The following is a 10,000-nucleotide window of genomic DNA, read 5'->3' as shown; positions in this document are numbered from 1 at the left end:
AGGGCCCCTCCGCCGGTCATGCACGGGCCTGCGCAGGCGGATGATTATGGTGACGATGATGATGGAGATGATGACCGTCACCCCGCCCACCACGCCGGCAATGATGATGTACTTGAGGTCCTCGTCGCCGAAGAAGGTGGTGGTGGAGTTGCGGCTGTGGGTCTGGCCGTAGATCCGGTGCCCCGAGCCGCCCACAAAGTTCACCTTGATGGTCAGCTCCGAGGCCGTGGTCTGCTGGGGCAGGCCCTGGTCCTGCACCTCTATCTTCAGGGCGTAGGACGCCGCAGTGGTGCGGGTCAGGTCCTTCACCAGGATGATCTGCCCCGTCTCCGGGTAGGGGATGGAGAAGACCTTGGCTTCGTTGCCGCCGGCGATGAAGTACTTCAGCCTGGAGTTCATGCCTTCGTCCTGGTCATAGGCCACGATCTCCGTCACCACCTCTCCGGGCTTCAGGTCGGATTTGACCACGACGGTGTTGTTGGAAGGGTTGGGGAACTCTATGATGGGTTTGTTGTCGTTGGAGTCCACCACCCTGATGAGGACCTTGGCCGTGGTGTTGAGGGGCGGAAGGCCGCCGTCCTTGGCCACCACCATCATGGAGTACTCCTGCCGGTCAGACTTGAGCAGCACGCGGTCGGTCCGGATGGTGCCGTCCGACAGAACGATGAAGGGAAGCGTCTGGATGTTGGAGGCGTCCGTCGTCAGCTCCATGAACTGGATCCTGGCGTTAACACCCTCGTCGTCATCGCCAGCCTGCAGCTGTCCCACCCTGGTGCCGCTCTCCAGCTTCTCCGGCACCTCGAACTCCATGGAGGACTTGAAGTAGGGCTTGTTGTCGTTCTTATCCAGGATGGTCACCACCACGGAAGCGCTGCCCGTTCTGGGCACGACGCCTTCATCCACGGCCCTGACGACGAACGTCATCTGAGAGACGGTCTCCCTGTCGAAGGACACGGCCGCCGTGATGTCGCCCGTGTCGTGGTTGATGAGGAACATGGAGTCCTGCTCCTCCATGGAGATGTAGTACGTCAGTCGCGAGTTGAGGCCCACGTCGCTGTCCCTGGCTATCACTCTCAGCACGAACTCCCCCATCTTGTTGTTCTCGGAGATGTTGGCGTGGTAGATCTGCCTCTCAAAGCGCGGGTTGTTGTCGTTCTCGTCGGTCAGCCGGATCATGAAGAAGTCCGCCGTTTTCAGCGGCGGGGTTCCGGCGTCCTGGCACTGGATGGTGACGTTGTGCTCCTGCTGACTCTCCCGGTCCAGTTCTTTGGACACACGCACCAGGAAACCTCGCCCTCGTCCCTCGAAGCTGGCCACCTTGAAGAAAGGGTTGAGACTCTTGCACTCCACGGCCCCGTTGGCTCCGTTGTCTTTGTCTATGGTCTGCACGTGAGCCACCACGGTGCCGATCTCCGCCCCTTCCGACATGGACATGGTGCCGCCAGTCTTGTCCGTGACTGGGGTGATGGTCAGCACGGGCGGGTTGTTGCCCACGTCCCGGATGGACAGGATCAGGATGGCCTGGGCGGCGCGGGGCGGGTTGCCTCTGTCCCTCGCCTCCACTATGGTCTCGAAGCTGTTGCCCGAGTGGTACTGCAAGGGGCTCTTCACTTTGATCTCCCCGGACTGGGTGTCGATGAAGAACAGGTCGTCCACCGTGCTGCTGCGTCTGGGGCTGAAGCGGTAGCTGATCTCCGCGTTCTGCCCGGCGTCCTTGTCCGTGGCCGTCACCTGACCCACGGAAGACCCCACCAGAGCGTCTTCTTTGACGTTGACGTTGTAGATATTCTTGGTGAAGGCCGGGGAGTTGTCGTTGGCGTCCGTCACGTTGACGTTGACCACCAGGGTTCCCGTCAGGGGAGGAGACCCCCCGTCACGGGCTATGATCTGGAAACGGTACAGGTCTCGCTTCTCGCGATCCAGCAGGCGGTTGGTGACGATCTTCAGCCCCCACGTGCCGTCCAGGTTGTGTTCCACGTCCAGAGAGAACGTGTCGTCATCTGATCGAAGCTCGTACTTCTGCACCGAGTGGCCTTCACCTTTATCTGCATCAAGTGCCCCACTGATCTCGAAGTCGGAGTGGAGGTTGGTGTCCTCGGGAATGTAGAGCGTCAACTCATCGCTGGGGAACCTGGGAGGGTTGTCGTTGATGTCCAGAATGTTGACGCGCACGGCCACGATCTCGAAGAAGGGGAAGGTGGTGGAGAGCACGGTGACGTCAAAGGCGATGACGCAGGTGTCCTCGTACTGGCACACGCTCTCCCGGTCGATCATGGCCGAGGTGTAGATGACCCCCGTGTCCCCGTTGATGCTGAACAGAGAGGCCGTCTGAAGATTGTTGGGGTTCATGAACTTGTAGCGAAGCGTCGCCAGTTCTGCCGGAGACACGTCCTGCTTGATCCGGCTGGCGTCAGGGATGTCTCCCACGTAGGTCCCTGAAGGCTGCGACTCTATCAGCTGGAACTCGGCGTTCCGGAACTGCTGGGCGGAAGCGTGTTCCATCCTAGCAACGACGAGAAGGAAGAAGAGGAGGAGGATATGCCGTACCCGGTAGCAGCTCGGCATCTCCATTGTCTTCAGTGTGATCCTGTGACGTAGGCCAGTGATGTTTGGAAGTCCTGACAGTCTACTGTGACTCCAGGGAGAAAAGGACTATTGATACCTCACTTCCTTTTATTTCTTTTTTTTTTTTTTTAACACAGCGTGGACGCTGCCTTTGACTTCCACACAACACAAAAATGCTCTTCTGTGATATGTCCAAGCGGAAAGAAATATCAGCAGTTTAACACACTAACTCTTGTAGATATATTTTTCACTGTCGCATGGTAAATAGCAGTCTTTTGGTTAAAACACACACACTCACACATACACACAAATAAGTCCGCACTGCACTGAGTTTAACTTCATTTGTAAGCACATAAACAACGTCAAATTTCTGTATAATTTGTATGTCACGAATTTCACAATATATCAGCACAGTTTTCATTCACCACTTTGCTCTGTGTACAAGGTATCGTAGGACAGGCCTGTGCGAAAAAGGTGTCGAGGCAGTGCGACCATTGCATTGTGAGTTTGCTGACCCTCCAGGTTGTTCGAAACACTCCACACACACACACACACACACACGCACGCTCTCTCCTTCAGTGTCACCAACATCCGACACCTGAAACAAACAGATAAAACACACATTTGTTATTTTTTTTAAAATCAAATGCTCATCATTCAAGTCATTTGCTGCTTTGGGTAAGGATTGTAGATGTCCGCAGTTAACTGTGCTGCGAATGCATCAACACACACACACACACACACACACACACACACACACACACACACACACGCACGCACGCACACACACACACACACACACACACACACACACACACACACACACACACACACACACACTGCAAGGGGCTCTTCACTTTGATCTCCCCGGACTGGGTGTCGATGAAGAACACACGCACACACACACACACACACACACACACACACACACACACACACACACACACACACACACACACACACACACATCTCGTCATCATCATCATCATCATCATCATCATCATCATCATCACCGTGCACTCCTTTGTTCAAAATGAATCAGAAACAATATTTTAATTTATCAGAGTATTGAAACGAGTATGACAAAACTTTACACACATAAACAAGCATAACAGGCATACCAGAAGATGGGAGCAGTGTGTGTGTGTGTGTGTGTGTGTGTGTGTGTGTGTGTGTGTGTGTGTGTGTGTGTGTGTGTGGAGGCCCCCCCACCTCCACAGGGGGTGGGGGGTTGCTGGAGGGCTGGAAGATGGAGAGCGAGAAAAAAACATTTATGAATGGATTACACTGGGTTTTTTTTCCGTTTTCGTAAGATGTTCTCGACAGGATTTCTTGAAGGCAGAGAGAGAGAGAGAGAGAGAGAGAGAGAGAGAGAGAGAGAGAGAGAGAGAGAGAGAGAGAGAGAGAGAGGAAGTGCAGAGAGAGGGTGTGTGTGAGACGGAAAGACATAGATGAGAGAGAGAGAGAGAGAGAGAGAGAGAGAGAGAGAGAGAGAGAGAGAGAGAGAGAGGAAGAGCAGGGACAGGGTGTGTGTGAGACGGAAAGACATAGACGAGAGAGAGAGAGAGGGGGAGTGAGAAGAGAGACAGAGAGAGAAACAGACAGAACGACAGAGATAGAGGTGTTCCAAGGATGCTGAGGAATAAAGAGTAAACAGGGCATCTGAATGCATTATTCATCTTGTTTCTGGTGCGTTTGCTCGCAACTGATTGTAAAAAATGATTGATAGGAAACATGGAGAAAATGCAATCACGTTTTCTTCGCCATTTCTGCAACCTCTCTCCCACCCATCTCTAGTCTGTTTGTTTGTCTGTCTGTCTGTATGTGTGTCTCTCTCTCTCTATCTCTCTGTCCGCCTGTCTGTCTCTGTATGTTTGGCTCCGTCTCTGTCTCCCTCCCTCCCCTCCCCTCTATCTCTCTCAGGGGGATGGGGGGAGGGCAGGATGATGAGTGAGTGAGAGATATGCATGATGTGTAAATGTGCCTATGGCCAAAGTACATTAAACCATTCCGAATCCGAATCTCTCTGTCTCTGTCTCTGTCTCTGTCTCTGTCTCTGTCTCTGTCTCTGTCTCTCTCTCTCTCTCTCTCTCTCTCTCTCTCTTTCACAAAAGAGATGCAAGGACAGATTGGAAGAATGGGCCATGCCTAAAATCTTAATCCTTGAATGAAAAACGTTTTCAGTTCTGAGTTCTTACTCCCTCTCTATCATTCTGTCTCTCTGTGAGAACACTTCTGGCATACATAATAATATTTTGTAACTGTATTTAGTGTCCCCTGATTATAATATTCTCAATTTTCTGCGGCCTACTGTCATTTCTCTCTCAACACATTGCGACACGATACAACATATCACGATATAAGGAAGCAACACGACCATATTTCACAAGACAAACAGATCACCCCCCATGGGATGAAAGTGTGTGTGTGTGGAGGGGGGGGGGGAATTTTTGGGGGGCCGAAGGGGGGGAGTAGGGGTTTGGGGGAGAGGGGAGTTCTAAGAGCGGCCAAGCTTAGCGTGCAGACACTTCGATCTGCACTGTGCTGGGTCAGCGTGCGGACAATGAAGGGGCCAGTGATGACGCCTGTCCAGAGACAGAAGTGTCCACTTTGGTCCGGAAGATGTTGAAGTCCGATCCTTCAAGAGAGGACTCACTAACGAAGACATGACGTATAATCATGTATGTATGGTATGTATGGTATGGTATGGTATGGTATTGCATTACTCTTTGTAACAAAATATTTTGCTGTGTGGAACTCAGGAAGTGCTACAAAAATACGTCAAGCTACATCGCCTGAATTCCGCCTCCTAAAACATGAGTGGTGGAACTCCAGATTCCGCAACGTTACCTGCTCTTTGGATTGATTGATTGATATGGATACTTATATAGCTCCTATCCTCGGTTGGAGACCAAGCTCTAAGCACTTTACAAACACAGGGTTCTGAAGTTAAAGGATTGAGGAATGGGCCATTGTACTCGACGCCCCCCCCCCCCACCCCCCCGCCCCAATCCCTCCCCCCCAACCCAAATCCCCCCCCCCCCCCACACACACACACACAACCGCCATGCCTATCACGACACACCAAAGTGGCCCACCATAGCAAGGCGGGGTGTCGGCGGCTATAGCGGGGTAGGGTGGGGTCAGACAGGCGCCGACAGACAGACAGACAGGCCGACAGACAGGCAGACCGACAGACAGACGGACAGGGAGGCAGGGAGGCAGGCAGACAGGCAGACAGACAGACTGCCGGACCTTTCTCGGTAATGGAGCAGACGGGAGACCGAACCTCGTGATAACCCTGTGTGACGTCCCAGGAGACACTTTTCACACCATCAATCCCAGGACACAAGCACAGCACACAGTCTCTCTCTCTCTCTCTCTCTCTCTCTCTCTCTCTCTCTCTCTCTCTCTCTCTCTGTGCTGGCTGTAGCAGGGTGATCTTGAAGAGGTGATGAAGGCTCTGTTCTCTCCTGTAGCTGTGAAGAGGTGATGTGACAGGGGGGAGTAGGGTGGGGGTGGGGGTGGGGTGGGGGTGCGAGCTTTGCTCTCTCTCTCTCTCTCTCTCTCTCTCTCTCTCTCTGTCTGTCTGTGTGTGTGTCTCTCTCTCTGTTTATGTCTCTGTCTCCCCCCTCTCTCTCTCTTCCCCATCTACCTCACAACTCTGTGTGTGTGTGTGTGTGTGTGTGTGTGTGTGTGTGTGTGTGTGTGTGTGTGTGTGTGTGTGTCCGTGTCTCTGTTTCTCTCTCTCACTCTCTCTCTCTCTCTCTCTCTCTCTCTCTCTGTTTATGTCTCTGTCTCCCTCTCTCTTCCCCATCTACCTCACATCTCTCTCTCTCTCTCTCTCTCTCTCTATCTATCTATCTATCTATCTATCCGTGTGTCTTCCCTATCTACCCATCTACCTCACCCCTCTCTCTCTCTCTCTGTCTGTTTGTCTCTGCCTCTCTCTGTGTCTGTGTTTGTGTCTGTCTGTCTGCCCCCCCCCCCCCTCTCTCTCTCTCTCTCTGTGTCTCTGTGTCTTCCCTATCTACCCATCTACCTCACCTCTCTCTCTCTCTCTCTCTCTCTCTCTCTCTCTCTCTCTCTCTGTGTCTCTGTGTGTGTGTCTTCCCCCATCTACCTCACATCCACGGCACGAATCGACCCAGCGAACAGACAAGGGCTTGATGGAACTTCCCAATTTCCGTGTATAACTTACTACAGCCCTCGCTGTTGCGACGCGTTGTGTGGACTGTGGAGTGGGGTGGGTGGGGTGGAGTGAGGAGGGAGGGATTGAGGGAGGGGGAGGGAGGTGGAGCGGTTGGGGAGGGGGGGGGGGAGGGAAGAGAGGCCTGACGTCATGGCTGCTTTGAGGAAGTGGAATGAGATACGACAGTTTTCTCCACTCTCTGTCTCTGTCTGTGCGTCTGTCTGTCTGTCTTTGTCTCTGTCTCTCTCTGTTTTTGTGTGTCCTGGTGAACTTTCATGGCCTGAGCCATTGGTGGAGACGCTGAGAGAGAGAGAGTGAGAGAGAGATAGAGAGAAAGAGAGGGGGGGGGGGGCAGACAGTTACACAAACACAGACACAGAGAGAGGCAGAGACAGACAGGCAGGCAGACAGACAGAGATAATTGGTGCCTGTCTGTATGTCTCTCTCTGTCTCTCTGTCTCTGTCTCTGTCTCTGACTCTCTCTCTCTCTCTCTCTATCTATCTATCTATCTATCTATCTATCTATCTTTCTCTGTGTTTGTGTGTCCTGGTGAACTTTACGGCTTCAGCCATTGGTGGAGACGCTGAGAGAGAGAGAGAGAGAGAGAGAGAGAGAGAGAGAGAGAGAGAGAGAGAGAGAGAGACAGAGACAGAGACAGAGACAGAGGCAGACAGAGGGACAGACAGACAGACACAGATACAGAGAGAGTCAGAGACAGACAGACAGACAGACAGACAGATAATTGGTGAACACGTTTTTTTTTTTTCTGAGTAACATTTATGTTATTTAGCATATGCATTATCTCTGAAATGTTTGCTTACACCACCTTTTCATGAGGAGGCCATGGCATAAACTGAATAAAACATTTATCTCTGCCTCTGTCTCTGTCTCTGTCTCTCTCTCTCTGTGTGTCCCTCTATCGAAAGAACTTTCTTTTGCGATTTGTTTAAATATTTGCCTACACCACATTGATTCATTCACTCGAATATTTTGTTATGCAATGAAAATAATTATGTTGACGCATTCACCCATGCCATAAGGACCTCGTGTCCACCAACATCAAAGTGTGAAAGTCTCAAGTGTCTTCTGTTTCCCTGCCCCTCTCTCTTTGTCTCCGTCTCTGTATTTCTCTCTCTGTCCTCATACAACAGGCAGCCAGCCTGCGCCTGTTACACACACACACACACACACACACACACACACACACACACACACACACAGAGGACATACTATTTTATTAACATGCTTATAAATTTATAACACATTCCGGTACATGCCAAATGTTTTTGTTTTCACAGAGAACACTCTGTTTTTCCCCCAAGAGTACTATTTGTCCTCTTTTCAAAAGTAATACGTTGAAGTTCTCTATTCACACTTGTCACTGGCTAAAAGAAATTATATAAAAAATAAAAATTAAAAAAAAAAAAACAGAAAAAAAAAAACGTTGGCATGGTACGCCTACTCCCGACCCTTGACAACGCACACAAGCAAGCAAGCCCGAAGCCCCTTGTCTCACGAGACATGCAAATCAAACAAAAGCCGTTGCCAGAGAGAGAGAGAGAGAGAGAGAGCAGTGGTCCATTCTCCACACGGGAGGGCAGCTCAGGCGCAGACAGCTGGCCCATTGAGTGGTCATCGGGCCGGACAAGGGGGCCAGTGACAGCCGCTGTCCCCACCGGACACTTGTCACGCCATCAATCGTGGTGGTGGCTAGCCAGTTTGCCATGACTGTGTCCACAGGAGGTGGAGAGCCGTGCCATGTCCGCTTCCGATTGATCTCAGAAATTAGAGCATTCATCGACCCCCTTGCCAGGCTGGTTAGCTTGGCTAGACTGGGCTAGGCGAGGCTAGGCGAGGCTAGGCTAGTCTAGGTTAGGTTAGGTTAGGTTAGGTTAGGTGGAGCTGGGTAGGTGGGTGGGAGGGTGGGTGAGTGGGTGGGTTGTTTGGTGCGTGGAAGGTTTCCAATTTCCTCGTGAGTTACTTTTCAACTCTTTTACCGGTACTTTACTTTTAGAGGGAGAGTGGAGGGAGGGAGAGGGAGGGGGAGGAGGAGGGGAGGGAGGGGGAGGGAAGGAGGGTGGGGTGGAGGGGGAATGGTCATGTCTCCGTCCTGTCCTCCCTAGTGGTGAGTGACGTCATTTCTGCTACTTTGAGGGAAGAGGAAAAGACACACAAAAAGTAAAAAACAAAAAAAGAAAAAAAAGACAAGGACAACGACTTTAAAAAAAAAATTTATAGAGAGACAGACAGACAGACAGCGACAGAGAGACAGACAGAGAGAGAGGGACAGAGAGTCAGAGAGAGACAGAGACAAAGAGACAGAGACAGAGAGAGTCTGACGTACTGACAGACGGATAGACAGGCAGGCAGAGAGAGAGACAGAAAGAGTGAGAGAGTCACAGAGCGAGTATACGTGTGTGTGTGTGTGTGTGTGTGTGTGTGTGTGTGAGAGAGAGAGACAGACAGACAGACAGACAGATTGAGAACAGTAGAGACATGGAAACGGATAGGACATGCAGGGTAGGACTCCCTTGGACTATCTACCCATCGCTTTGAGTGTCATTTTCTTCGAAATTAATTAAGATTTTGTCAGGCCAGATAATACTATTCTTCACAATTTGGCAATTCAAGCTACATTATAACCTGTTTGGCCCAACAGTGCCCCACAGACAGTGATTGACTCTAAAGTTCGGACAATACAATCCAAAGGTACTTGTACCACAAGTATGATGATGATCGCATAAAAAAAAAAAAACCGAGAGGCAAGGCCTTGAAGACTCACTTGTGATAAATTAAGTCCCCTAGCATTAATTACAGAGTAATTTCCCTTTTTTACTATCTGCACCAAAACGATTCCAAAATAAATAAAAATTCCATGCTTAGCAAAAGAAGTTCCTGTTTGAACAAAAAATGATAATAATGACTCCTCTTGTTGTTGTGTAAGAATAAGAGGTCAAAGTGTCAAGTTTAGAGAATACAAAAAATATAAATATAACAGTAAATGCAGTTTGCATATAATTAGGCTTCATTTTTTTTCTGTGCCCATCCCAGAGGTGCAATATTGTTTTAAACAAGATGACTGGAAAGAACTGAATCTTTCCTATTTTTATGCCAAATTTGGTGTCAACTGACAAAGTATTTGCAGAGAAAATGTCAATGTTAAAGTTTACCACGGACACACAGACACACAGACACAGAGAGAGAGAGAGAGAGAGAGAGAGAGAGAGAGAGAGAGAGAGAGA

General features: G+C 50.5%; 1 protein-coding gene across 1 annotated transcript in view; it reads right to left on the bottom strand.

The window, feature by feature from the left end:
• The window catches only part of LOC143283839 (protocadherin-11 X-linked-like), a 279,857-nt gene that overhangs the window by 203,433 nt on the left and 66,424 nt on the right, over positions 1-10,000 (bottom strand). The window contains exon 2 of the mRNA XM_076590214.1: positions 1-3,163. This exon is cut by the window's left edge and continues 354 nt beyond it. Within this exon, the coding sequence (XP_076446329.1) occupies positions 1-2,571 (2,571 nt within the window). The 5' untranslated portion in view covers positions 2,572-3,163. The remainder of the gene's footprint in view (positions 3,164-10,000) is intronic.

The sequence above is a fragment of the Babylonia areolata genome, chromosome 7, assembly GCF_041734735.1.
Source record: "Babylonia areolata isolate BAREFJ2019XMU chromosome 7, ASM4173473v1, whole genome shotgun sequence".
Lineage (NCBI taxonomy): Eukaryota > Metazoa > Mollusca > Gastropoda > Neogastropoda > Buccinidae > Babylonia > Babylonia areolata.
The sequence above is the reverse complement of the archived record's forward strand: the minus strand, read 5'-3'. Positions and strand labels throughout refer to the sequence as shown.